Source organism: Trichoderma camerunense (genome assembly GCF_050948025.1).
Source record: "Trichoderma camerunense strain CBS 138272 chromosome Unknown V8C40scaffold_18, whole genome shotgun sequence".
Lineage (NCBI taxonomy): Eukaryota > Fungi > Ascomycota > Sordariomycetes > Hypocreales > Hypocreaceae > Trichoderma > Trichoderma camerunense.
Genome location: NW_028145352.1, coordinates 38068 through 65840, shown reverse-complemented (window position 1 = coordinate 65840; position 27773 = coordinate 38068). Strand labels below are relative to the sequence as shown.

Genomic DNA, 27773 nt, shown 5'->3' with positions numbered 1-27773 from the left:
ACATGTAATTCGGTAATACAGTCTGGGGCACTGTGCCCGTCCCGCGGAATGTTCCACGTCGTCGGGTTCTAGACTTTCTTTTTGCTGATGCAATCACGTTGCTGTTGAGTTGAACCGGCAATTGCATGGCGAGAATCAAGCTTTGGCCGGCAGGCACCCGCTGGTGGATGCCCGGGCCAAGCAACCAAGCAAACAATCAAATCGCATCGCCCAGCCCCAGCCCAGCCCAGCCCAGCACGATAAGACGCAGTGTCGTGTCGTGTCCTACAGGTACTCGTACATGGCGGTGGTGTGGTGGAGAGGGGAGCGGAAGGGGTGCCCCGATGTACTTTTACGGGCAGATGCACAGTGCAGGATACAACAACTGGAACTCCTTCATGATTGAGTACCCCAAGTTGGGTCAACATTGATGGGTACTTGTAATCCTCCTGTTGCAAGATGCCTGTTTCATTATAGCTTCAAACAAGCAAATACATAAATTAAAATAAATAAATAAATAAAACCACCCGCATTGAAGAGCAACAAAAGCAGACCATGAGCATTGATGAAGAATTCCCCCAGAGCTCAAGTTACCCGGCGGTACAAAGCGGACAAGGATTACGGGGACACGGAGCATCGCGGAGCCGCTTTTTCTTTTGGGGCTCCCAAAGTCTGGACTCGACCGACCAGGACCAAAGGGGCACGGTGACGTCCTGCGGCAGCGCCACCCGCGCTCTGGTTGGCCCTGGCGCGCCTGTGAGGGGCGGCCTACGGGGGCCCTACGGGGGCCTTACGGGGGGCTTGAGGGGGTCTTTATGGGGGACGTAGCACTCTTTTTGCAGCAGAGTCTGTACCTACTCTACTCGTAGCGAGTCTGTAGCACCAAGGGCCAAGCAAGTGCGTCTTTCTTAGCGGGGACCCTTGGCCCTTGGCGCCGCAATGACGATGTGGTGGGGCCGCTGGCGTCGAGAGGCCATGCGAGAAGACGGTGGCTGCAGCGTTTTGGGGCCTGTCTGAATTTCTGGCTTCATTCTGCATTTCTGCGTGACTTGTCACCAAGAGCCGGCGTCTTTATTGCTGTCTTTGGCGGGCATTGGGGTGGGTGGGTTTGCTTTAAACATGTGTTTTTAAGTTGTTGTTGAAGAAAAGGCAAAAAAGAGACTATATTGTCGTGTTATTGAAGCGTTCGTTGCCCGGTGGAGGCGAGAGATGCCCCCAGCCAAGACAACCAACTGCCTGTCAACCCAGACGAGGTGAATCAGATCCATGATTACATTACATGACTCTCCAGACCAGAAATAGTAGTGCAAACTAGCATCAAGTAGCATCAATTTGCAAATATTGCTCCCACCCAGCTAGCAAGCAGCTTAATGCAACGCGAACGGTTCCCCGTTAGTGCCAAAGTTAATCACAATCGTCATTCATCTCACAAGTCGGTCAGCCCCAAAATTCCATTGTGCGGGCCAGGCCTGCGCTTTTTGCGTGACGCCAGAGCAGCGGTTGAGAACCTGCCATGTTGTCTTCGAATTTCTGAGCAACGGGGGGCCAGCAGCTAAATTCCCCTTTGGGGCGGCACCATTGTCAGCCATAGACCAAAGCTGGTCCCAACGCCTCTTTTTTTTTAACCGCCAGCCAGCCTCAAAGCCGCCAGCGCAGGGGGGCAATTCGTAACCAAGACGCCTGTGACGCCCTTGCGAGGAGGCCGTTGTAGGAGCTGTGCTGGCAGAGACGGCCGTAGCAGTCGAGGGTCCGCTGGCAAAATCAAACGGCGTCGACGTGATGGATGGAGAAGCTGGGGGGAAAAAGAAACGGCAGAACCTGGTCCAGCGTACAGTACGGAGCGTCGACGATACGGAGTACATGCCGCACATTCTGGCAGATCACTGAGTAAACAAACCGGTTTGCTGTGCTTGCAGCCCGAGGAATAGACCAGATCCAGACCCTTTCTCCTGCTCCATGCTTGTCATGCCAGCGCCGATCCCTTCCGCACGCGATCACCAGCGACCTCATCCTCCAGCCCCCGGGCCGCCGTCATCGTGTACCTCCAAGTACCTGCTGCTGGTTCTCGTTTCTCTGTCCGACCAGCGCTGTGCTGTGCTGTGCTGTACAGTAGCGTTGCAAGCTGTCCATGTACGATTACAGGCACGTTGCCACGCCTTGTTCTTGTGTAGGCCCGCAAAACCCTTCAGCCTCTGCTCAATCTGGCGTTCTGGAGTCATCGATGGGTTAGATTGGATTCCGGGGGAATGACATTGCCTGATCTTGCGGTAGGATGCTAGTATCATCATGGTCACAATCAGACATCGTCATAATCGTGTGGACAATGTCTCATCTTGCTCTGCTTAAAAGAGTAAACGTGAAAGCAAAAAAAGACGATCAAGTACATGTTCTCGGGACAAAGTAAACTCGCCCGCACCTGTACCTCTCCTCATTCACCGATTTGGCGCTGTTGCAACCCCCTAACCGCGCTGTACTCTCAGGTGGTGGTGGTACTCTCCCCCAGCCCGGTACCTTGCAGTACTTTCACCATTTCTGCAGGGCCCCTGTTCCCCCTCCCACACCTTCCCAGCTTCTGCTCTCCTCCAAAAGCTCCGTCGTCTTCTGCCATCTTTGTCTGTCCTGTCTTTTCTCCCTTTTCCCAGCGCTCCATCTCACTCACACACCCCTTCTGGCTCTGCGCGCTAATCTGGACGGGACCGAAAAAAAAGAAGAGAAAAAAAGGTCGTCCGGGGGTGGCATCCTCACCACGTTGGGCCCCATCCCGCAAGCAGAACATTTTGCAACACGAGAGCACCAGCACCAGAAACTTTGCCCCTTCATCCCACAATCTCCCGTCCTCACCCCCCCAGAGAACCTACGGCAGCCTCAACTGAACTTCCTCGGTCGAATCGAGTTCGAGTTCCTTCTGGCTGCTTGGATTCTGTGGTTTCACCTTGATCCCGTTCTCGACCCGGGTCTTCGCTTCTGTCCGTTCCTTTTCGCCTCCGTGCCGGGTGCCATCTACGCCATTTACTCGTCTGTTTTCCCTCCTACACCACCCCTTTCCTTTCCTTTACAACATCCGGCATATTATTCCAGCATTTTATATCCAGCCCTACTGTTTTGTGCCAGCTCCGCCTCTGCATTGCTGCATACAGATACCCAGCAGCCTATCCAGCTCTCAGAGTCGTCATTACCACTGCATTACCATCCTTGCACAGCCGGGTCGGCCGTGGGCACATTGTCATAGACACCAACGCCACATCATTTCGGTACTCTTGCCACCTCGTTTCGACTTAAAGAGCGCGGCCCAGAGTCTCGATTACTTGATACGACTCTCCCCTCATCCACCCGATTCCACTCCGACCTTGTACAGGGACGCGTCAAAGAAGCATAAGCTTCACGAGCTTGCTTCTGGTCGATCATTTGCGGATCCCCCCCAAGCAAGCCAAAGCTGCATTTATATCACATCTCAGCGTCACCACCACCGGCCACACACAAGTCGTTGGGACATTTCACAAAACTCCTTCCTAGTTATGGGCCTTGGGAATTGCTGATGAGCACCAATCTAAATGTTATCGACACCCCCTCTTGAACAGGCTCAAGCCATGCACGACTCTCGGGCTGGCGACCGGACGCCTGTCCACTACACCGTCAGGGCTCACACGATGCCATCGCCAGCTCCCGTCACCTCTCACTCTCACTCCCTCTCGCAGTCATCTCGCACCGGCAAGGCTGGCATGTCGACAACTCCCGCCTCCTCGCCCCGCGCCTCCCATTCCGTCGGCCAGAACCATCCTCCCAAGCTGTCTCCGTTGCGGCCCGATATGAGGCCACCGAGCCCCAACTACTTCGGACTGGTTGTCGAATCCTCCCACGACCCTCGAGATTCGTCTGGTCTGGGCAACAACTGGAGTCCAGCCTCGTCGTCAGTCAAGTCATTTGCTGCTGCCCTGCCCAGGCCTATCGAAGCCACCAATCCCGACTTTGAGGCCTTCAGGAGGCAGATTGATATAAACAGGGGCGGCAGGTCGTTTGCTCTGCCAACTTCACATTACGTCCAGCCCACATCCAACCCCGCCCTCACACGCCCACGAGTGCCTAGAGCGCATACTCATGCGAGCGATACGGGCTCAGAGAACTCCTTTCCTCGCCTAAGCTTGCCAAGAGACCGCCCATCAAGTCGTATGGATGTAGACCAAGATAGTCTCCATGACTCTGCATATGTATCATCCGACTCGAAGCGCAATTCTGAAGCTTCGTTATTTCCAATGCAGCTCACTAACCTCCCGAGATTCGAGTCCCCGATGCCAATGGACCCCATGCAGTCTCAGGCGACGCCGGCTCGATCTGAGAATGCAAACACCCAACTCACAATGACTGAGCACAGGCCCCAGCCTCCTTCACCCAATCCACCATTGACACCCCTGACGAGAGCTGCAACAATGCCCATTAAGCTGGAGCCCGGCCAACCATCATTGATCACTGCAGAAACTCTCAAGGACCTACTCGAGGCCGAGGATGAGGACGATATTTTGCTGTTGGACATACGGTCTTCAACAAACTACGCCACGTCCCGAATTCAAGGAGCTCTCAACCTGTGCATCCCCACCACTCTCCTGAAGCGTAACACGTACAATACCGAAAAGCTGCAACAGACCTTCCAAGACAGCTCGGCTGGAGACAAGTTTGCCACCTGGAAGGACGTAGAAAGGATCATTGTTTACGATTCTCACTCATCGGATGCGCGTGACACCGTTGCGGCCCAGAACATGATCAAGAAGTTTACCAATGAGAAATACCTCGGAGAGACTGCCATTCTCAGAGGTGGCTTCCAACAGTTTCAAAGCCTGTTCCCCAGCTTTGTCGATAAGACCTCGACTATGCCTGTGAACCCCAGCGGTGGTGCGTTCCCAGGTGCCATGAGAGGCCTTGCTCCTGTCATTGGTGGCGTCAGCCTACCTACGTCCATGAACCCTTTCTTCTCCAATATTAGACAGAACATGGACTTGGCAGATGGCGTCGGCCAGTTGGACGTTGCTTGGCCTCAGGGACTGGAGTCCGACGTGCTTCCTTTGTGGCTTCGCGATGCGGCAGCCCCGCAAGACCACGGCAAACGTGTGTCAGACTTCTTTTTGCGGATTGAGATGGAAGAGAAGACTCGTATGCAGAATGCGTATGCCGCATTCAACGAGGGGAACCCTGCCCACAATCCAGCCATGAACGGCCGAGTGCAACTCTCAGGCGTTGAGAAGGGTGGCAAGAACCGCTACAAGGACATTCTCCCCTTTGAGCATGCGCGTGTCAAGCTTCAGGACAAACCCTTAGGGGCTTGTGACTATATCAATGCCAGTCATCTCACTGCGTCGAGGAGCAACAAGAAATATATTGCGAGCCAGGGTCCCCTGCCCGCTACCTTTGAGGTGAGATGAATCATTTACAAATGGATGCCTTATTTGCTAACTTTTTTAGGATTTCTGGTCTGTCATCTGGGAACAGGATGTGCGCGTCATTGTAATGTTGACGGCCGAATCTGAGGGAGGCCAACTCAAGTGTCACACGTATTGGAAAGATCGCGAATACGGGCCCATCAAACTGAAGCAGCTTTCTGAGAAGAAGGCATCACTTGACCTCGACAAGCTCGACAAGCATCGTTCTGCCGCGCAAAATAGCAACTCTTCACCGAGTGAGGCCGGCCGAAGGCGGGCTAACACGACGACTACTCTGGAGACGGCTGCAGGAAAGCCTACTCCCCTCCAGGAGCAATCTGAACCGACTTTTGTCACCATTCGCAAGTTTGCTCTCACTCACTCTTCTCACCCTTTTGCTCCCATTAGGGAGATTACTCATCTCCACTTCTCTTCTTGGCCCGACTTTGGCACGCCGGCCCAGCCGTCTCACCTTCTTGCCTTGGTAGAGCTCGCCAACGTCATGCAGCGTGCGGCTCTCCCGGTCGAGACGGCCTCGATTATGGGAAACAGCAAGATTGCCAATGACATTGCGTCGATTCAGTGGTATGACGAGCCCGAAGCCGACAGCGCAAGCCGTCCCATGCTCGTTCACTGCTCGGCTGGATGTGGCAGGACGGGAGCGTTCTGCACTGTGGACAGTGTGATAGATATGATGAAGCGCCAGCGGCTGGCCAAGCTGCCAGGCGGACAACCTCTTGCTCGGGAGCCAGAGGAAGACACACAAATGATGGACTTTGATGATGCCATCTCCCCCATGACCAACAGGGAGATGAGCTTCAACTTCAACACGGATCGCGAGATGGGCTTCAAATTCAACACGGATCCCGAGCCAAGGCCTGAGAGTGCAAACATGGAGCACTCATCTGTTGACGGGGCCTGGGTGCGAGACGATTCGGTTGATTTGATCCAAAAGACGGTAGAGGACTTCCGTGAGCAGAGACTCAGTATGGTCCAGAGCCTACGACAGTATGTATTGTGTTACGAGACGGTGTTGGAATGGGTCCACCGATTGCATGACAGAGGCGCCGGCGCCAGTGCCGGCAAAAGACCTCGCAGCGAGAGCTACCAGTTCTCATGATACAATTTTGTTTTATTTCGATAATTAGTTAGACTGCATCCCGTCGAGGGATTGCAAGATGGTACACCTGACGACGATCAGGAGGAATCAAGGCATTGGTAGGAGCACAGCAAAAGACGAGCGGGCACAGCAAGGGACGGCGTTGGATTGGAATTAATTTTTACGAAGAGCACACGCAATTACGCGGAGCAACAGGAAGCGTAAATGTCGAATGGAACACGATGGTTATGGCATTTTGGTAAACGAACACGAACGACACTACGGAGTATAAGTGTATATATATTGCTTCATGGAACGGGTCGACATGTGTGTATTCCTGTGACTTGTTCTCATGCATTTTGTATTGTCGTGGCATAATTTGGTACCGGGAAAGGGACTATACATAAAAGCCATTCTTTTAACTCGATCGTTTGCTCTGCTGTGAGGTGAATGTGATACTTGGTGATGTAGATGTGGGACATGACTTGCATGGCGAGACACGAGGCCCAGGGATGAGATGCATGTAAAACAAAGCTGGGGGCGCCAAGCGTCGATGACAGACATGGCGCGTGCGTGCATACATAAGGTACGAGTACATACATGCTACGGAGTACTGACTACGAGTACATATTACACGTATATATGATGGCCCGAGACAGGACGTGCATATGCATGTCTCTCTGTTTTGCGCACAGGAGTTGAAATCTGGGGTGTATCTGGGGAATTTGGGGGGAAGGATTCACGTTTTGCGGTATGATGAGGATGAAGATGAGGATGAGGATGAGAATGAAGGTACTGAGTGAGATGGATTTCGGTCCGGAGGACGCGGGATGGGGATGTTCTTGAGCAGGGGTTATATGTCGTATGTCGTATGTCGTATGTAGGATATCAGATAGTCTAGTAGGCGGTGCTGCTCTGTGTAAGCGCGCGCTGTGATAAGTGCCGTGGGTGTGAGAGGTTGCGCGTACATGATTTGGTTGGGGTTGGGGGCCGAGGTAGAGTATCTAGAGGTACTGCTGGTGTATGTATCGTGATTTTGAATTGAATTTGCCCCCTTGTTTTTGCTTCTTTGTTAGTCTGCTCGGTAATAGGTATTTCTTGGAGATGCGAGCGAGGTTGTGGTCCGGAAGGGGCGGTGCTATTAATAGAACTGGGGTCTTTTGAGGCACGACATGAATGCAGCGATGGGGATGGGAAGAAGTGTACAAGTACAGGTACGCAATACACATGATAGATAGGGGCGAGTTGTAGCTTCAATTGGTAGTAGTATATGCGAGCATGTTCCAGTGTTTGATACAACGATCAGTAACCGGGTGGCCTCTGAAACTGGCTGCTGAAGAATTGCTGGGATGGCAAGATGGCTGGCGTGGAAAGGAATGGAAGGTGATTGCCAATCAGTCGGTGGGCGTCTCATATTAACACCCCCGCTGTTTTTTTGTTAACGGGGTAATGTTTGGGGAGAGGTAACGGGTACGAAAAAGGACTGAATGGTGGTAGCAGTACTGAGTGAAGAAGAAAATAACGAATAAAAGTGAAGAGGAAGTTGGTTTTTTTGCTGGATTGGCGATGGGGATTGGTGATGCTATTTCATGCGAATCTGATGGTTGATATGGATCAGGTCTCAGGTGGTCTTGTACTTGTTTAGGCAGTACGGAGTAGAGTTGGCCTGCATGACCTCTTTGGCTGCGTGGATGACGTTCGGGCTCAGGTACCGGTACATGCAAAGCTGGGGTCCAATGGCGGTGCCCTGGATGATTGAATCATGATGCCGCTTTCGAACAGAGGCCAAGATATGTAGCAAGTACTCGTACAGTACTGTAGCATCGTGAATTCGGTCAATGGCCTGGACTGGACTGTAGCATCAATGTTTTGCTTACTCGTACTGCTGATGTGCAGCATGATGCTGGTCACTGCAATCAGCCTGGCGCGCATAATGAACTGACGAACCCATGGCGCTCAACAAACCTCGAACCAAACCATTGAAAGGAACCAGACAGGCATTGATTGCCGGATCTCAGAGCTAGCCTCAAGGTACTGTAAACACCTGCAGCAGCTTCATCTCATCGCTGACCGCTGTATGTAGATGTAGAACAGAACACGGGGCTCCGGCCACTAACCGGTGCGTCTATAAGTACAGGTACGGGTACTAAGCCTCGCTGCACTGCACTCCAGGCCCTCGCAGGTACCGATACAGCGGCTGCAACACCGCCTTTCCCCTTCTGTCCGTCATCGTTGATTCACCACCCTGTCCTGTCGATTCCTCCTTCGAAACCTCGCATGCATCGGACCGGGGGGCATTTCTGACTGTCTTTTCCGCGACTTGCCATTTTCCTCTAATACATTCGCGCCCTCCGTCGTGAGATCTTTTATTCTCTCTCTCTCATTATCTTTCTTTTCTTTGTCTATTAGGGTAGAAGCCGCCTTTTTACCTTTGGCAGTACTGTGGAAAAGGCTTCTGCTAGTTTTTCGGGGGTTCGTCGTGTGAACCAAATCCAGGCAGCGCGCCGCCACATGCAACAACCTCCCGCCCTCAATCTTGCTGCCTTGTCTGACTTGCGTGGCCCTACGCTGCGAATGCTTGAAAGCTAATTTTACAAAACTTTCCCCGGGCACGAAACTATACGGCTGAGGAACAAGCCTCGGCGGAACTTGCCTGAGTTTGGTGCCTTATAAAAAGACCGGAACCGGCAGACCGACCACGAGAACTCACAATCATGAACGAAACCAGCGAGCCGGATGCCATGCGTCGTCGCCACTCTATCGACCTCGCCGAACCCTTAGATACCTACGAAGAGTCCGACTGCGCATTCTCAGACGACAACTTGGGCATGGACATGGACATGGAGTTTGATCTCGCCATGCCGTCTGTTGAGGAAGACGTACATGATAACGACAGACGCATCTTCACGCCGCCGCCGCGCATCGCCGCTCGCTTCTACCGACCGTCACAGGCACGCCGCAGAGACTCAGCCGCCTCGTCTCGCCGCAACTCCTTCTCTTCCGCCCACTCCCGTTGCTCCTCCATCCAGCCCTCCAGTCGCCGCGATGGCGATCAGAGCAAATACGTTGCGCAGCACGTTCGCCGGACAAATTTCCTAGAGGACCGCCGCGCCCGGCTGGCCGACAGGGCTGCCCACGCCGAAAAGGTGCGCCTGAGGGCCGCCCTGGCCAAGGCAGCGCCTCGCGGACAGACGACCTCGGAGGAACGCGCGTTGGCTGCGGAGCAGGCGAGGCAGCGCAACTTGGCCGAGATTGTGGCCAGCTGCGCAGAGGAGGTAAAAAAGGCCAAGCAGATTGCCGAGTCCACCAAGGAGCGGCGCGAGCAGGAAATTGCAAAGATGAAGGCCCAGATGGAGGAGCGCATGGCCGAGGCGCAGAGGCGGAGGGAGGAGCTGCGAAACAAGACGGCTGTCAAGCGTGCCAGGGGCCACAGCGTCGTCAACAAAAAGTCTACGGAAGCGCTGCCGCAAGCCAAGGCCGTGCAAATGACTGATGATGAAGCAGCTACCAAGATCCAGACTTGGTGGCGTGGGTGTGCGAGGAAGAAGATCCTCAAGGAGTTCAACGCCCTTGGCCTCAGCGTGGATGGCATCAGAGACACTTCGTTCGACGCTGTCATTCAGCTGCTTGCTGAGGAAAAGGTCCTCCTGGTTACGGCTCAGCTTCTCAGGATCTGTGGTCTCCAGGAGGGGGAGCCGGGCTCTGTTGACGAGATGGCGGCAGTTCGCACGTTTTTGAGTGCTTTCTTGATCCTTGGCCATCCAAACCAAGTGCTGAACAACTTTGACGAAGCTCCGGAAGACGGAGAGTTGGAATCACAGCTCCGCAGTCATCGACTACCCGCTACAGACCTCAGCAACCCCCAGCTGCAGGACTTGGTCGACAAAGCAAAGGACGTTTTGATATCCTTTGAAAATATTCTGGCCTGGTTGACCCCGGCCAACCGATACACAATGCCCCCTTCTCTGCATACGACGTTCCCACAGGCCTACTCGGTGTTCTATAACGCATTCATTGCGTGGAAGTCGAGGGACTCGAATGCCCTCATCGAGGTCATGCTGATGCAGCTGGTGGAGTTGGATGCCATTTACGACACCGTCAAAGAGACTTCGGATGATGATGCCGCCGCCGCTGTGTACTGCAAGAGCATCGAAGACAGCCAGGCCATGCTGATTGTAAGAATCAAGAGGCTGGCAGGCCCAGAAAAGGGCAAGAAGCTGTTTGTACAAGCCATCAGGGAGGCGAGGAAAGCACGTAGGGCCAAGAAACAGGCCGGTGATACCAAGCCTCGCGTCGCCGACAGCGAAAGCGTGTCTGGCGATGCTCAGACGACGGCCAACGACTTTGTCTCGTCTGATTCTCAGATGCTCACGCCTCCCTCAACGCCAGCCAGCAAGAGCCAGGCCAGGGCAACAACAACCGTTAAGCCCGGTCTAAACGGCCTGATTCCCGATAACCGCGTCGTTGTGCACGAGCTGGCCATTAACAAGGAGTACCAGATCCCTGCGGAGGAGTATGTGGAGCAGCAGGCTGCCACTTCTCGGCCTCTCTACATCCAGATGCGGACGGCCATGGGAGGTGCCTCGGACGAGGCAAACTTTCGCATCTTTATGCTCAGGGCCAGCCACATCAAGGACAAGCTGCAGCGCCCGCTAAAGGAAGGGAACCCAATGTACAACCTGATTGGCGAAATCCTGGACGTGGACATTGCGCAGAAGCAGTTTGAAATGGGAAGCTTTTCGTACGAAAAGTTCTTTTCGGCCATGGCGTCTCTCCTGCCCAAGCTGTGCGCGCCGTTCCGAGACGACCAGGTCAAGGACCTTGTGCAAAACAAGCTGGGCGAGGGCAACGTGATTGACAGGATCGAGGCCCTGGACCGGTTTGTCGACGTCATGCTCTGCGACTACATTAACTACCTGCTCAAGATGGCGGCACCGCAACTCATCGAATCAGCCGTCCCGTACGAGACGAAACGATTCGGCGAGGAACTAGGGGACGAACAGGACAACCTGCCGGTTGCCGAGGCTGCCTGGCGGTCGGCAAAGGACAAGGTCATGGCCGAGGTGCACAAGAGGGACGTTGAAGGCATCAACCACCCCAAGTCGCGACCCACGGCGTCCAAGATTTATGCCCAGATGCTCGTGGACGTCTTTACGCAGCCCACGCCGGTTGGCCCTGAGCAGATTCCGGAGATGCTCCGTCTCGACCAGGCCCGCATCAACCAGGTGTCGACCATGGTCCAGCGAATCATTACCGTGGGTGCCGTGCTGCTGCAGTGCAAAAACCTGCTCAAGCGCGATGTGCGATCGGCGTGGAAGACGGAGGCGGCCCGTGTCATGGCTGTTCTCGAGGCCAACCATGCCTCGGTGGAGACGGCGGTCGAAGGCACCATGGCTGCTCTGGAGGCGGGCCGTTCCATGCCTCCTCCTACCAAGACTCACCTTCGTGCCCTGGTGACCAAGGTGCTGACGGCGAGTCGGGAGATGGCTCTCCGGTCGACGGAGCCGCGGGATCCAGTTTTGCGTCTTCTCCTCACACGTCTACGGGGCAACATCTTGGCTCGCCTGGCGTCCGGCTCGGCTAGCGAAAAGGTCAAGGCTGCGAACACGGCGGGCGAGAAGCTGGCCAGCCTGGGGCTGTCCGAGTTCGTGGAAAAGGTTAGGCAAATGTCTGACTTGCTTGACAAGGTGGGAGCGGTTGATCGAGCAGCCCACGCGCCGTGGTGGGATGTAGTTGCGAACAAGGCCCAACAGGATGATGCAGATGCTTAAACGGTGTTGCCTGTGCTGAGATGATTAGGAAGCTCATCCATCCTATTCAGTCGTTCTGACGGATACATAACTGAGCGGGAGACATGCTTTTTCAAGTCATTCCGTCTCTATCATTTCTTTTACCTCCTCTTCTCTTTCCTCTGTCATCTTTCCTATGTCTCTTCTTCACATTCATATCTTTTTTGTGGACCTTTCAGAGACCGGGGGCTCCTCATCGGAGCCGTTGCAAGACGTGGCGTTTTACGGGAACCTGCATCATCTTTATTTTTTTCATTATCATTTGCTTAAAGCTGGGGGGTGTGTGTGATACCGATCTGAGGGGAGTCAATTCTGGGTAGAAGCTGGGGTCTCAGCAGCGTCTTGGGGGGTTTCTTTTTTTAGCGGGCATCGTTGTTTTTTGTAACACAACGGGAGCTTTTTGTCTTTTTTTAACATGAGCTTTGTCTTTGTAAGATGAGCTGTGGTCTTTTAACATGAGCTTTTGGTTTTTTTTTTGATTTGGGCGATTATGGGTTTCTTTTTTATATACATTGTTTGGGAGGGAACTGAGTCGCTGACAGCGGAATTTTTTACTTTGTGATTGTTGGGTTTTTTGTGAGTGAGGTTTTACCTATATAAGAATGACAATGTGTGAGTTTCGAGAATACTACGTACCTATGGTTCCTTGTGATGTTGAAGTGATGTCTTGTCAGAACTCTGGATCGTTATTTCGTTCTCTGGTCGCAAGACCCCGCCTTCACCAGGTTGGTCGAAAGGGTCAGTTATGTATAACTTGGCCGAGAATAGGGGAGCGGACGTAGCTAAATAGGAAATATGCCGCCATTATCCTACCTAAGGAAGACCAGTATCAATAGTACCAGAGAATAGTGTAAAGAAATACAGCTAAAGTAGCAGAGAGTAAAGAAATATGGCTATAGTAGTAGATAGTAGTAAATGGTAGCAGATGGTAGCAGATAGTAGCAGACAGTAGTAAATAGTAGTATTAGGCGTTGGTGTAGTTAACGTAGGAGGTACCCTGCATCAGCTTAGTACCGTCTAAAATATTTACAAAGACTATGTTGATAGTTAATTCTGTGGGTTGCATTTGGCTGATGGACTACTTGTTTTTGAGCCATTCGTTAATCATCGTTGAGTAACCGTTTCGCTTATTGACAGTTCTTATGTCTGTCACATATAAACAACCACGAGCCCACTCATAAACGTCACCGTGGGCTCGGTGATTAGCTAACAGAGTAAAGTCAACATGACCAGTCTCTTGAACACGTTTTAAGAGACTGCGCTTTTCTCTGTGATGTAAAAAGCGCACGATACTCACGATTCGCCGCCATGGGTCCGAATTGTTTCGTATCTCCAAAAAAAAAAGCAACGGGCGTGTCGGGATACTGGGCGAATGGCTCCAGAGACATCGCCTCTGTCACTCGGCCTACTTCGTCAACAACTACAAAATATTCGTCAACAACTACAAAAGACGGGCGAACTGGGTGTGGAGAGGAAGACAGGTGGTCAAACAGCGTCATGATAGCTACCGGGGGGACCAGCAACAACATCTGCAATGCCTCTATGACTTCACGAGCGCGTGCCTTGTAGTCCTTTAGGTTGATGCGGTAAGTGTCTGGGTCGTTGATATACATTTGCCGAGACAGCATAATATTAATACATATATAGAGTAGCAGTTACTAAAGAAATATAAATATAGTAGCAGTCACTAGAGAAATATACATATAGTAGTAGTTACTAGAGAAATATATATATAGTAGCAGTTAGTAGAGACATGTAAATACAGTAGTAGTTATTAAGGAAATAGAAATATAGCAGTTACTCGTTTTGTAGGCGTATGATTTAACTCTAGGGTGTTCAAAATCTTCTCAGTCTTGGTTGTTCTGTCCCCCGCTTGCTTGGCTCGTAGTTGCGATGAAAGCGAAAACTCATCTGCAGCCGGGCTTCGTTCCTGAAATCGGTCTTGAAAATACTTATTCATCATCTTGATAAGTCCCCGTTCTGCGTTGCTGGCGTTGAGGTCGACTTCCATCACCTTGAGCAAATGGTCTTCGGCGGCCATAAAGGCTTTCAGCTCAAGGTCATACTGATGAGCGCGTATCACGATTCGATCTGGCATCATGGCTTTAAGGCGGCGAATTGCGTCGTCGACTTGAGTATTTTGCGGTGCAGTCCATTGAGTATTCTGCGGTGTAGTCTACATAACAAATAGATTTTGCTATTCATCAAACTCAAGGGGTTATACCACTCATAATCTCACAAATGTACGGGCCATAGTACACCGGCCCATTTGAAATACTCCAATAAGTCAGCGTCGTCCATGGTTGGAAAGCGAGGCGAGACGATACGAGAAGAAAAAGAAGAAGAAGAAATGCCCGCGGTGGGGGAGCTATCGAGAGATCAGCGTACAAACTAGACATCCCCTAGAACTGACACATACACCCGGTTGTATCTCATCAGAGAAAGAATCCAAAAGATGCTTTGGCAAGGACATTAACTCAAAAGGTCATTTACTCAGGGAGATTTGTTAGTTATGTCGATTCAAGGGATATTTATTCCACTGCATCCTGAAAAAAAAAAAAGTACTATTGATTGGCTTACAATACACCTTTCCTATCACGATTCAATTTACCAAGATGCTTCTAAACCTTTATTCATTTCTCTAGCTACAACTGCGGCAACCTTCAACGCAGATAGTGTCAGTAAGTAAAGTAGACGGGGAATGCAGATAGTCTGTTCGGCTTCGGCTTCGGCTGGTGCTGCCGAATGGGCCCCGAAAGTGGACATTAGATGAGCAGTTATTTTTTTCCCCCAGGGGCATCTGGGTTTCTTTACGTACTTTTTGTAAAAAGCGGCAGGTCCTTTTGTTTAGTATATCATTGCGTGATGTCGTTTTTTTATAAATGGTACGTTTGCAGAAGAAGAAGGGCCACACAAGTGCCTGTTTATAGATGAGTATGTACTTGTATACACGGAGAAGCTCGGGCTGGTTGGTCGGACGGGGCTTGGGAATTTTATGGTGGAGCGGGAATTAGAGTCGTACTTGGAATTTTTATCTTTTACCTTGCTCTATCTTTTCAATTCGGTTTGTGACAGGACGAATTGGAGGGTACAAGTTTTACCCTTTTTGGCAGAGTTTCTGCTTATCTTTGAGATTGAGATCATTCATTGATATATGGGATTTGGGGTTTGAGGGTATCATGTGGTGAGGACCTGGAGATCTCGACTTCACTGAAACGAATCGACGCTTTTTTTTCTCGCGGCATGGGTGGGGTGATGAGGCTGGTGCAGCGCCGGCTGGGGGCTCTGGGATGGGAGCAATTGTTTGCTGGTGAGGCAAGGATTGGATTTGGATATGGAGTTGGAGTTGGGATTGGGATTGGGTTGCGACAGAGCCGGTTGTTTGGGAGCTCGGCGTCGTCAGCCTTGTCTGTGTCGCCTTGCTGGTCTCGGTCTCTGTCAACGTCTTCGCCTCGGTCTTTGTCTTTGTCAACTGGTTCTTCAGCTTCATCTTCGTCTTGGTCATCTCGCAACAGGTCTGGTATTCGCAGGTATGTCATGTTTTGTTCTACATTTACTTGCTTCTCTCTCGGTTCAACCCCATCACCATCAACCATCCACCGGACGCCTCTTATGCCCGCTTCCGGCCTCTGATTGGACTCATTCCCTTCAGCTCTCGTCTATTCCCTCCAATTGCTGGGATTAGCCTGCTGCACAATGATTGATGCCCGCCAATCTCACGCACTCACTGCCACCCCTCCCTTGTTTGTTCCCCGATTCCCCGACCTGATACGAGTACCCTTCAATGCTCTCTCACGGGCTATCTTTTGGCGTCTGGTTGCACTTTTGTCCCACCACTAAAACTGACGCCGAGCTGCCCCGCACCGCCGCGGCTCAATGCGGTCCAAAAGTGGCCCAAATGTTCCAAATTGTTTGGCTCTGGACAAAAAGCTTGACCTCATTGCAGCTCGTTTTCGCCTCGGAGCCCCATTGAATTTTGGCCAAGCTTACCATCGTCTTCTTCTCCGTTCGATTCCAATTGGACTTTCCCTTTCCGGCGTCTGTGCTGGGCTCGTATCTTTTATCTTTGCTCGGGCCGTCATAAAGTCATAAAGCTAAGCTGACCTGCCCCTCCTTCTTACTTCTGCAGTCTTCTCCCTTTGATACCCCAACGATCTTGCTCTGCACACGCCAGAGCAAACAATCCACACAAAATGGCCGACCGTGACGTTCTCCCCGACAACATCAAGCCTTCGCACTATGTCTTGTCCTTGAGGGATCTCGACTTTAAGAACTGGACCTACAAGGGCACCGTGACGTAAGGACCGAAGCTTCTCTTCTCCCCTCATCTCGTCAGCACAGCTAAACAATCAACCCACAGCATTCAGTCTGAAATCGTCAAGCCCACCAAAGAAGTCGTCCTCAACACTCTCGAGCTCAAGGTCTTCAACGCCAAGGTCCTGGTCGATCACACAAAGTCTGAGCAGTCATGGGAGTCCTCCAACGTCTCCTACGACACCAAGGCCCAGCGCGCCACCATCACCTTTGACAATGAGCTCCCCGTTTCCAAGAAGGCCTCCCTCGTCATCGAGTTTGAGGGTATCATCAACAACGAGATGGCCGGTTTCTATCGCAGCAAGTACAAGCCTGCTGCCACCCCGGCTGCCTCTGTCCCCCACGACGACGAGTGGCACTACATGCTCAGCACCCAGTTCGAGGCTTGCGATGCCCGCCGAGCTTTCCCCTGCTTCGACGAGCCCAACCTCAAGGCCACCTACGACCTGGAGATTGAGATCCCCGACGACCAGGTCGCCCTGAGCAACATGCCCGTCAAGGACACCAAGCCCACCAAGAAGGGCTGGCAGCTGGTTTCTTTTGAGACGTCTCCCGTCATGAGCAGCTACCTTTTGGCCTGGGCTGTCGGTGACTTTGAGTACATTGAGCAGCTGACCGACCGCAAGTACAACGGAAAGCAGATCCCAGTCCGTGTCTACACCACCCGTGGTCTCAAGGAGCAGGGTCGCTGGGCTCTGGAGCACGCCCCCAAGATCATCGACTTCTTTTCTGAGATTTTCGACATTGACTATCCTCTTCCCAAGTCTGACCTGCTCGCCGTCCACGAGTTCACCCACGGCGCCATGGAGAACTGGGGTCTCGTTACCTACCGTACTACTCAGGTCCTCTTTGACGAGAAGACTTCTGATGCTCGATTCAAGAATGACGTCGCCTACGTCGTCGCCCACGAGCTTGCTCACCAGTGGTTCGGCAACCTAGTCACCATGGACTGGTGGGATGAGCTGTGGCTCAACGAAGGTTTCGCTACCTGGGTCGGATGGCACGCCGTGGATCACCTGCACCCCGACTGGCAGGTTTGGGCTCAGTTTGTCAATGAGGGTATGGAGAACGCTTTCCGCCTGGACGGCATCCGTGCCAGCCACCCCATCCACGTCCCCGTTCGTGATGCCCTCGACGTCAACCAGATCTTTGACCACATCAGCTACCTCAAGGGCTGCTCCGCCATTCGCATGCTTGCCAACCACCTCGGCATAGAGACTTTCCTCAAGGGCGTCTCCAACTACCTCAAGGCTCACAAATACGGCAACGCCAAGACCAAGGCTCTGTGGGACTCTCTGGCCGAGGCTTCTGGCAAGAACGTCAACGAGATTATGCACCCCTGGATCTCCAAGATTGGTCACCCCGTCCTGACCGTTTCCGAAGAGCCTGGCAAGATTGCCATCAAACAGTCCCGATTCCTGTCTACCGGTGACGTCAAGCCTGAGGATGACACCACCACCTGGTGGGTTCCTCTTGGTTTAGTTGGCAAGAAGGGCGAGAGTGGCATCGCTGTCCTCTCCTTGGACAAGAAGGAGGACACCATCCTCGACGTTGACAGCGACTTCTATAAGCTCAACAGCAACGCCACTGGTTTCTACCGAGTCGCCTACCCCCCCTCTCGCCTGGCCAAGCTCAGCACCCAGCTCGACAAGCTTAGCACCGAGGACAAGATTGCCATTATTGGCTCGACTGCGGATCTCGCCTTTGCTGGCAACAGCTCTGCATCTGCTCTGCTGACCTTCCTCCAGGGCTTCCAGAAGGAGGCGCACCCTCTCGTGTGGAGCCAGATCCTTGGCTGCCTCGGCGACCTCAAGTCTGTCTTTGGAGAGGACAAGGAGATTAAGAAGGGTCTTCAAAACTTTGCCGTCAAGCTGATTGACGAAAAGGTGAAGGAGGTTGGATGGGAGTTCCCCGAGGGCGAGGACTACCTTGCTGGTATTCTCCGCAAGGACCTCATCAGCAGCGCCGTTGCCAACAACCACCCTGAGTAAGATTCCCAACTTTACATGCTCGTTTTACTCAGCAGTCACTAATAATAAACAGGGTCAAGGCTGAAGCCCTCAAGCGATTCAACGCCTGGGTCGAGAACCCCGAGGCCAACGCCATCCCTCCCTCCCTGCGTAGTGCCGTATGGCGTGCCGGTCTCGACGACAACGCTGCTCGCAACGTCGAGGTCCTCAAGAATGAGTGGTTCTCCACCAAGGCCATTGACGGCAAGCTCATTGCTCTCGCCGCCCTCGCCACTGTCGACAACGCCGACATCATCAAGGACAACCTCATCCCCTTCAACTTCAACACCTCTCCTCCCCAGAACGCCGTCCCCGCTGCTGACATGCACGTCCTCGGTGGTAACCTGGCTCTCCACGCTGTTGGTCGTAACCTCCAGTGGGAGTTTATGAAGAACAACTGGGATGTCGCCGTCGCCAAGCTCGGCAACCCCGTTGTTGTTGACCGTTTCGTCGGCCTCAGCTTGAAGACCTTTACCGACGCCGCTATCCTGGACGATATTGAGCAGTTCTTCAAGGATAAGGACACCCACAGCTTTGACCGTACTTTGGAGACGGCCAAGGACAGAATCAGGGGAAGGGCTGCGTACAAGAAGCGTGACTCGGATGCGCTTAAGCAGTGGTTGTCGTCGAATGGATACTTTTGAACGTGAAAAGAATGTAAATTTAGCATGGGAATGTGGCAGAGTGCTCCTCCCCTGGTGTATATATATGAATAAGGGCCTATGAAGCCACAGAAATGAAATGACCATTTTTACCTCTGATTTCTCTTGTTTCTTCCTATGAGTGCCGTCATCTTTATCTTACAATTCAGGTCAAGTCTATTCACGTTGTGTCTAGAGCAACTCCACTAGCTAACAGACAGACTAATCGACCGAGATCCGCGCAGCCAATCAATCTTGCTCTAAGTTCCCAAAACGCAACATGTTGTTAGGTCGTCGCAAACAACTTCAACGATCCCGTCGTTTCAGTGCATTAGCGGCAACGGGAGTGATTCTATTGGATGCAGTGGCTACGATGAGGCTTGGCAAGATGAAGTCGGGAGTCGGGATGGCGATAACTACATTGGGGAATGAGTGGGTGTTGCAGACATTGAGGAGATGGTTGATGGGAAAATAAGAGTAAAGTAGGGCTCATGAAGCCATGCGGGAGATGACATAACTTTTCTCACTTCTGCAAGCCTATATCACTGTTGTTTACTTGTGTACGACTCGCAATGCCCTGCCAGATTCGTATTGGATGTCTGATGACAATGAATGAATGAGAAGTTCAATGTGGTTTGATGTTCCCTGAGTCCATGACTTTACTGATGAGCCTTTTATGTTACTACCGTGATGAATATCCCATTTGAATCAATATGTGTGAAAACTTTCCCTGAGTAAATGACCTCCCCAAAGCAGCTTTTGTGTTCCGTCCGTGATAAATACCCTTGAACCAATATAGCTGAAAACCGCCCTTAGATAAATGACCTCTCCAAAGCGCCCTTTGTGTTCCTTCCCTGATGAATATCCCCCAAACCAATCTCGCTGAAAATCCCCCTTCGCTAGATGACCTTGTCAAAGAACCTGTTGCTTCGTCCAATGAGAGCGCCTCACTGACTTCCAGCATTATCGTCGTTATTGCCGTCAGCGACATCCAAGTCGTCCTTGTCTTTCAAATTCCGTATCACAAAGCCAAGCTTTTTCTTCATCTTCCCTAGGTCATAGAGGAGGCGCTCTGCCAAAGCAAGGAGATTGTTTGCCCTAGCAGCATACGCATCCGTATTCGAGGCTGTCATACCATGGAAGCCGTTTAACTGAGCGACATTCGCCAAGAAATATTGTTGCCGAACATCTTCTTGCAAAACCAATGCAGCGCGTTTCATATCCTTGATAGCCAAGAGTTGCTGCTCATTCTCCTCTCTGAGTGTAGTAACGAGCGCCTTGATTCTCTCGAGATCGGTAGGCGTCTCTTGGATAGCGTTTTCCACAGCATCCATTTTGCTGACCAGAAGAGTCAGATTCTCAAATATAGCAACTTTGCTACTCGTTATCTCGAGGATCGACTTCATAATCTTGATCTGGTTGGATAAGAAGTTGACTGCAGCACGCGTTGCCGTACTGTTTGTGGCGGCCTGCTGCAGGGAATCAGCTTGGCGACTGGGCGGCGGTGCGCTAGATCCGCGATCTCGAGAGAGACGATCCCCTTCACGATCAGGGTGCATGTCTTCGTCTGCCATGGTTGATCGTGTTGTTTGATACTGATGTTTGGGTGAAGGTAGTATGTGGGAAATGATGGAGATGAGTAGTTGAGAGGTGGGTTGAAGTGGATGAAGAGTAGGTGGAAAGGAAAGGTGCGAGTGAGGATTGGCAGCCTCGAATTTATGTTGCAAAGAAAGCTGGAAAGCGGTGAGCAAGTTCTATTGCCACAATGCTATTGTCAAAGAGAGCACCCGGCAAACACTGGCATCTCACTTGTTTTGTGCTGTGAATCAGGAGTATCTTGGGAGATGGCAAAGACGTTGCCAGCTGCAGTCAAACGGCCCTTCACGTGATTGTTGCACATGGCTGGGAAGCAGTGGAATTTCTTCTCAAACTTTTCCTTCTTTTGTTCTTGTTCGTCCAAGTGAAGCGAGATGTGAGCAGAGAGATTAAAGGATGAAAAGAAACTTGCGATACGCTTCTGTATAGGCGATTCTTCATCATGAAGGCAAAACGTGCAAAGACGAGAGACCATCAAGTATAACCGTGCCTTGTGATGAAGTTATTAGCATTGTCCAAGTGTCTTTCTTTCTGCATAAGAACGTCACTCAAGCGGTTTAATAAATATGATCTGTAGTTATCTAATTCTTCAAGTATCTGCTACTATTACTACTTTTTGCTACTATGGCTACATCCTTCTATTATCTGCTACTATAACTACATTCCTTTATTATATGCTACTATATTTAAATTGTTATACTATTTGATATTACGGCTATATGGATCTAGCGTTCGATATTATTTATGACACGACATAATTGATGGTAACTTTGGGGTGTTGAATAGGCTTTCTCTCTAAGCATTTTAGAGTGCTCCATTATTGTCCAGCGTAATAAACTACCATACCTGACTAACTGCGGTATCCCGACAGCTACCACCTTTTGAAGAAGAAAACCCGGATCGTCTTGATGATATGGTGATGTGGAATGTGAACTGACGGATGAAGAGAAATGTTTGCCCGTAAACTAACGAATGAAATGAACGAAACTTGGTTTCTTGGTTTGGAACCCCAAAAATGCATTGTTGACTATACGTTCGTTCGTCTACCGGCGGTAGTGGTTGTCCGTCTGCGTTCAGTCGGTGGACATATTGGTGCTTCATTTCGTCCGGGTGCCAAAGTCTGTCGTCTGTACAGCTCTATAAGAAGCTGTCTCATGCGTCTGCCTTGGCCAACTACTGATGCCCGGGTTCCGCCTGTGGGATGTACAGCCTCATCTGATTGACAAGAACTCTCAGCTTTCGCCGACGGGCGGCCTCGTTCACTCCTTCCACGTCCAACACTTGTTCCATCTCATCAAGGATAGCCGTCGGTCCCCTTCTTGACCACAACAATGGATTTTCTCGCACTTCGATCCAGATATGTTGCTGCTTATCCTCCGTGGCTCTCTCCAGCCAGGCTTCGACGCAGGTGGATCTGGACTGAGCTGCCCAAATGGCCAAGTCCTCCTTTATGTATGCAGGCAGTACGATAACCATTTGCTCAGTAAGTGTCTCTTTGAGTTTGTTATTCAAATTAACATCCCATGCTGAATTTTTAATTGTATAAATCAGGCCGCTGACTGCTGCCACCGCATCCTCGCGTGTGATGGTCATTCTCTCCTGAACCATGACGGATGGCGGGGGTGATTCCGTACGGGTGATTCCGTACGGGTAATTACGTTTGCGACGGTCGATTGCTGTTCGTGAGTCATTTTGGGTGATTATCTTTTTCTGTCTCACGGGTTTTTGGTGGTTTCTTGCGGTTTCTTGTGGTTCGTCAGGAGAGTAATATGCAGAAGAGGCGTGTGTTGCAGTTGAGAGATGAAGAGATGGAAGATGGAAAGGAATGGAAAGATAAAGAAGATTGTGAGGATTCCTAAGGGTGCTTGGACAACTGTCAATGTTGTTTGTCAGATCCCTCCGTCGTCTGCCAACTGGCAGCGTCGACGAGGCAGCGCCATTTCGTTATTCGTTCTTGGAACTTCGTTCATCAAAGTGACCTACACCAGGCATAGATTATGGTAAAGAGTCTAGAGAAACTGTCAATTGATCTCTGGACTATAGGCCTTCATTAATTCTTTAGTATATATCCAGTCTTGAGCGCTGCTACTATCACTACTATCTGCTACTATCGACACTTCTTCTAGTAGCCGCTATTATTGCTACTTTCTTCCAGTATCTGATATCATGGCTATTTCCTTCTAGTATCTGCTACTATGACTATTTTTCTCTAGTAAAATATTATCACACGGAATGCTGAAAGACATCCCAACACGAACTGTGCCTCGACTGTTGATGGAATCATATCGAGACGCTGAAAAATCTGCACTGCAAGAGAAGGCCTATAATGGCATCATGTCCATTGGTATCGACATTTCGCAATATCTTTATGGCAATGGCAGCGATTACAGTCGGTGAGTTGAGGATATATCGTGCGCGATGCTCCTTCGTGAGGTCGACGGCCTGCTTGAGCTTTTCACAGAAATCGCGATATCCACCCTACTGTGACCACTTCGTTGCCTTGGGCGCATGTGTTGAAATGCATTTGTTAATGCACGCGACGTAACAACCTCTGTGGTCTTCCTTCTCCAGACCGATCATTTTGAAGACTCCTCTGACCAATAGCTGGGAGAAATCTCTCTCCTGGTCTTCCGATATGGTAACCAGGTTGATGGCGTCGCGCCTTCATAATCCTTTACGAGTCTTTTGTATCTTTCGTTTTCTCAAATACGTTGTGGGTCATTGAGAGGTCGAGCGTTGAACACTTGAATCGTTGGTAGTTGTATTGCTCTTTGTGGCTTTCTTCGTCTCAGCTTCAATTCCATGTACAACTTCGAGATGAGTTCGTAACTCGGCGCTGTTCATCTTGGCTTCTTTGGTGCACATAACTGGGAAACAAGGGCATCCTTTTTCAATGTTTTTCTTCTCTTGTTTCTCTAAGTGAAGCGAAATATGCGCTGGGAGATCAAAAAACGAAGCGTAAGTTGCGATACGCTTCTGTATAGGCGACTCTTCATTATGAAAGCATTACGAGGGACAATAGCACGGCCAATAGTGACTCCGGCATAACCGTCCATGCTTTGCGACGGCGTTGTGGGCATCATCTAGGTGTCTTTCTGCATGAGAACGCCACTCTCGCAAATGACGAACTCGGCTTAATAGCTGGGGGAGTCATCTATTGCTCGCACCGACACAAGTCCGCGAGGGACTTCGGCCTCAGGAAGCTCTGCAATCTTTTGCTTAAGAAGGCGCTTTTGTTGTTTGTAGCCGGTGATCACTAGGATATGACCCCATGCGTAGTTTGCGATAACTTTTTTCTCTGGTAGTAGTTCAATAAGCCAAGTCTGACAGTACTCGCAAAACTTGACTTCATCCCCCTTTAACGTGTAAACTTGGTGGACGGACCAAACATGATCCCTCATATCGTCAACTGAGTCAAAATCAAGTCCTTCGCGGTGGATACGGCCTCCTTCAGGATCCCTCGCGCATGCTCTAAAAAAGCAGGTTGGCCCCTTGTCACCGCTTGCGCCATTCTTCTGCATCGTTCGCACCTGAGACCTCATGTGGTCATCTTGTTCTTTGATAGTGGTAAAAGTTTTGCCGCAAGGTACAAATTCGAACAGTTGATCACCATGGCCGCAGAACTGATACTCGCAAGGTCGATTCAGAGGGAACATCTAGTCTCGGGCGAATATGAGACCCTCTCCAAAGGCCCTTTAGTGTCTCAACGGACCCCAGTCGGATTTCCTCCAGAGTGTAATTCCCGTCCCGGAATAGGGCTGAGAACTTGTCGTCTCGATTTACCCACATCTTCAGCGGGATAAGGTTCCCAGAAACCAGCATGGAATGGTAGAGACGTGGACCGCTGTATAGTATCTGTCTGGGCACACTTGTAGCAGCGCTCGTCCGAATAATGAACTTCGGTTAGATCAATGCCACGGGGGCAGCACTCGAACGTTCCAGCCAGCGGTTCTTGTCCTGCCCAAAACGTATCAATGCCACGCGTAGCATTGAACCACGACATCATGACGCCTCAGAGTGCCGCCTCGTCTTTGCCGACATCTTTCACATCCGCCAATATGTTATTGTATACCGATGCCCCTCTCATTTTATTTCGACCAGCTCCTTTACCGACATTGCGATCTGGTGCACCATGAAGAGCCATGGGTGGATTATCCGTCTCTGCTTGGGCAGCGTTGCTAGTAGGTTTGTGAATGCTGTCGGTTGACATTTTTGTAATTTTGACTGATTGTCTCTTCAGTCTGATACTCGACTAATGTTGACTCGCTCAATTGTTCTTCTTCTAGGGCTATGATTTCATCTCTGACGACATCATCAAGCAGATGCAGCTTGGCTGGGTACTGGTAAGTGGTAGAAGAGAATGTCGATAGTAGAAGGGAATGTCGATAGTAGAGGAGGGTAATAATAGTAGCAGAGAGTAGCAAATAATAGAAGAAAGTAGTAATAGTAGTAGAGAGTAGTAAGTAGTAGAAGAAAGTGGTAATACTAGAAGAAATCCACTCCTCGAGGTAGCGTTTCTTCGTCATTCTGGTAAATCTAACAACTCACCTCTTTGTGTCGGGTCCCAGCACTCGAATCAATTCAGGAGTAAAAATTGACTCAATTTTTTCGTTCGTCTCCTGCGAGAAACCTTCGTTATCGTACTTGATTGTCCACTCTTTAAGCACATTGTTCGCTTGTCCGCGGTTGATTATCCGTTGCTCCGTGGTCGTGACGGGTGCTGGTGGGGTGGCGTGTCTCGGTCGGTAAAATGGGATTTTGAACTGCTGAGAAAGCAGTAATAGTAGAAGAGCGACTGTATCTGTCTCCTTTACCATGTTATGGAGGCTTTACCATAATGATCAAGGCAGGCCACCGCCCATCCACGCCTCTGTCTTGCGTCTTGCGTAAATAGTGGTTCACTGCGTATGTCGGCGTCTCAGTTATCCGTTGAGATCGGTGTATTTTCTCAGACTAGCAAGTTGTTGATGACCGTGTCTGTAAGAGTGTTGTTTGACCACATGGACGGCCCAAGTTAAGCGTTGCCGTCAGTCAGTGCAGCCGTTTCTTCAGCCATTGTGCAAGATGTGATAGAAAAATGCAAGATGAATCGCAAACCAACTGGCCAACTGAAGCAAGTTATATAGACAAGCAGTAGTCAATTCACCTGAGTGCGCTTGCTTGCTTCACCACCCCTGCATGTTGCCGTACAGGGTGAATGATCCAATGTTGGGTAGGTAGATCTGGAGTCCATCTACAACTATCCGTACATACGAATGTTGCTTTACAAACGAACACTTGCGTCCCCAGCAGCTTCGTTCGCCACAAACGTCCAGGGGGAACAGCACACTACAGTCATGGTTAGTAAGGACAAGATAACTGCGAACAACAGGTGGTTGGACGAACTTCTGGATGATACTTGGGTCGGGGAATAGATCAATTGAAACCATTTAAAAACAACCCGACAGGAATAGCAGAGAGCCGCATTGTTCGTTGCCCGTCACTCTCACAAACGAGTCCATTCAACATAAAGAGACTTCTGGCTCTCTTTGTTCAGCAAATGGTTGTCAGTACCAGACGCCTGACAGACCCCCAACAGCCTGGCAGCTTCATTGTGTGCGCCAGCTGTCAACCACCTCGCTAACCAATGCCATCTGGCACACAACATCGAGTCAATCAGGGCTATTCATCTGTCTGTGGTTCGCACGTGTAGTCAGGTGATCGCACACTTTTTCCATCACATCAACAATATTCTCTCCGTGACTTAGTCTTTTTCTTCTTCGTCTTCATCACAGTCACTCAATCCCCCCTGTTACAGGTACGTGCTTTGCCCTTCAGAACCAGCTCAGTACATCTTTCCCTCCTTTCAGCCCTCTTCACAATTAGATCTGCGTCAACTAACGTCAATGAAATCAGCAGCAGAGCTCTATCTCAGCACCATCTACCCACAAGCACACAAACGCCGCTCTCCTCAACGATGTTTACTGGAGACATGATACGGTTCCAAGTCTTGACATCTCCGTCGTCCAACCTCAGACGACCCGGCCTGTTCTTTACGGACTGGGGGCCTCGCATACGGTTGGTCAATCTTCATTCAACGGCGATGCGTGTTTTACCAAGACTAATGGGCATGGATTGAACTAAAGAAGATCATGAGATTGTCGCTCTCTTCGATGGTACTGTGCTCCCGTACCCACGGTTGAGCACGTACTACAGCCTCGCTTGTCCCTTGAGGACTTGGAGGTTTGGCGCCTCGTCGGCAGCCGGTATTGTTACCTTTTTTTCTGATTCGGTTTTGAAGTTCTGACTGCATCCGGTGAGTATGCCTATAATTATTTGCGAGGGCCGCTCTCTCGACTGGTGTCGTACTAACAGACGTTTCTAGTATACGCTGTTACACGAAACACAGGAATCTCGTTCACAAGACATCCTTCTACAATCCAGTGTCTTCCAAGAGCTTGAGGTTCGGCAGCTGTTATACAGTTACTCTATTCTTTCTAGATGCGCTTTATAGCCCTCACTGCGACCTTTCAGTCACTTGATGAAACCCGTACGATGCTCCCGTACCTACGGTTGAGCACGTACTACAGCCTCGCTTGTCCCTTGAGGACTTGGAGGTTTGGCAGCCTTATCAGGCAGCTGTTATTTGTTACCTTTTTTTCTCTGCGGAGCGCTTTTTAAGATCAAACCGCACCCCGGTTAACACGCTGTCGACAATTTGCGAATAAAGCTCTTTCGATTGGTGTTGTACCAACATACGCTTCTACTGTACCTTCTTACATGGAACTAGGAGACCTCGTTCAACGGACTTCCTTCAGCCTCGCTTGTCCCTTGAAGACTTGGGGTTTTGGTAGTCTTAACTGACGGCCGCTATGTATTTACTTTTACTCCCCTTTTTCGGTTCGTTTTTGAAGTTCACACCACGCCTCGGTTGACACACCAACGACGATTTGCGAATA

The 27773-nt window shown here is 50.7% G+C and overlaps 8 protein-coding genes across 8 annotated transcripts; 3 read left to right on the top strand and 5 right to left on the bottom strand.

Annotated features, from left to right (window-relative positions):
- Nucleotides 1–1075: 1075 nt before the first annotated feature.
- On the bottom strand, nucleotides 1076–2311 carry V8C40DRAFT_253595 (uncharacterized protein). The gene has a single exon (XM_083217654.1). The coding sequence runs from the start codon at nucleotides 1848–1850 to the stop codon at nucleotides 1401–1403; it is 450 nt and encodes a 149-aa protein (XP_083069401.1). The 5' UTR covers nucleotides 1851–2311; the 3' UTR covers nucleotides 1076–1400.
- Nucleotides 2312–3626: 1315 nt separating this feature from the next.
- Nucleotides 3627–6507, top strand: V8C40DRAFT_276977 (uncharacterized protein; the record flags this gene model as incomplete). The annotated part of the gene is made up of 2 exons (XM_083220915.1): nucleotides 3627–5381; nucleotides 5431–6507. 2 exons carry the CDS (start codon nucleotides 3627–3629, stop codon nucleotides 6505–6507), a joined length of 2832 nt encoding a protein of 943 aa, XP_083069400.1.
- A 2231-nt stretch (nucleotides 6508–8738) lies between these two features.
- V8C40DRAFT_253591 (T-complex protein 11-domain-containing protein) lies at nucleotides 8739–12901 on the top strand. Its single transcript, XM_083217653.1, has one exon. The coding sequence runs from the start codon at nucleotides 9201–9203 to the stop codon at nucleotides 12255–12257; it is 3057 nt and encodes a 1018-aa protein (XP_083069399.1). The 5' UTR covers nucleotides 8739–9200; the 3' UTR covers nucleotides 12258–12901.
- A 1114-nt stretch (nucleotides 12902–14015) lies between these two features.
- Nucleotides 14016–14576, bottom strand: V8C40DRAFT_281895 (uncharacterized protein; the record flags this gene model as incomplete). The annotated part of the gene is made up of 2 exons (XM_083221705.1): nucleotides 14016–14451; nucleotides 14523–14576. 2 exons carry the CDS (start codon nucleotides 14574–14576, stop codon nucleotides 14050–14052), a joined length of 456 nt encoding a protein of 151 aa, XP_083069398.1. The 3' UTR covers nucleotides 14016–14049.
- A 1892-nt stretch (nucleotides 14577–16468) lies between these two features.
- Nucleotides 16469–19242, top strand: V8C40DRAFT_276975 (peptidase family M1-domain-containing protein; the record flags this gene model as incomplete). The annotated part of the gene is made up of 3 exons (XM_083220914.1): nucleotides 16469–16572; nucleotides 16636–18576; nucleotides 18633–19242. The coding sequence occupies 3 exons, from the start codon at nucleotides 16469–16471 to the stop codon at nucleotides 19240–19242; spliced, it is 2655 nt and encodes an 884-aa protein (XP_083069397.1).
- A 944-nt stretch (nucleotides 19243–20186) lies between these two features.
- On the bottom strand, nucleotides 20187–20813 carry V8C40DRAFT_269189 (uncharacterized protein; the record flags this gene model as incomplete). Its single annotated transcript, XM_083220056.1, has 1 exon — nucleotides 20187–20813. One exon carries the CDS (start codon nucleotides 20811–20813, stop codon nucleotides 20187–20189), a length of 627 nt encoding a protein of 208 aa, XP_083069396.1.
- Nucleotides 20814–22008: 1195 nt separating this feature from the next.
- On the bottom strand, nucleotides 22009–22443 carry V8C40DRAFT_269188 (uncharacterized protein; the record flags this gene model as incomplete). Its single annotated transcript, XM_083220055.1, has 1 exon — nucleotides 22009–22443. The coding sequence occupies one exon, from the start codon at nucleotides 22441–22443 to the stop codon at nucleotides 22009–22011; it is 435 nt and encodes a 144-aa protein (XP_083069395.1).
- Nucleotides 22444–23736: 1293 nt separating this feature from the next.
- V8C40DRAFT_281892 (uncharacterized protein) lies at nucleotides 23737–24838 on the bottom strand (the record flags this gene model as incomplete). The annotated part of the gene is made up of 2 exons (XM_083221704.1): nucleotides 23737–24491; nucleotides 24548–24838. The coding sequence occupies 2 exons, from the start codon at nucleotides 24836–24838 to the stop codon at nucleotides 23970–23972; spliced, it is 813 nt and encodes a 270-aa protein (XP_083069394.1). The 3' UTR covers nucleotides 23737–23969.
- Nucleotides 24839–27773: the final 2935 nt, after the last annotated feature.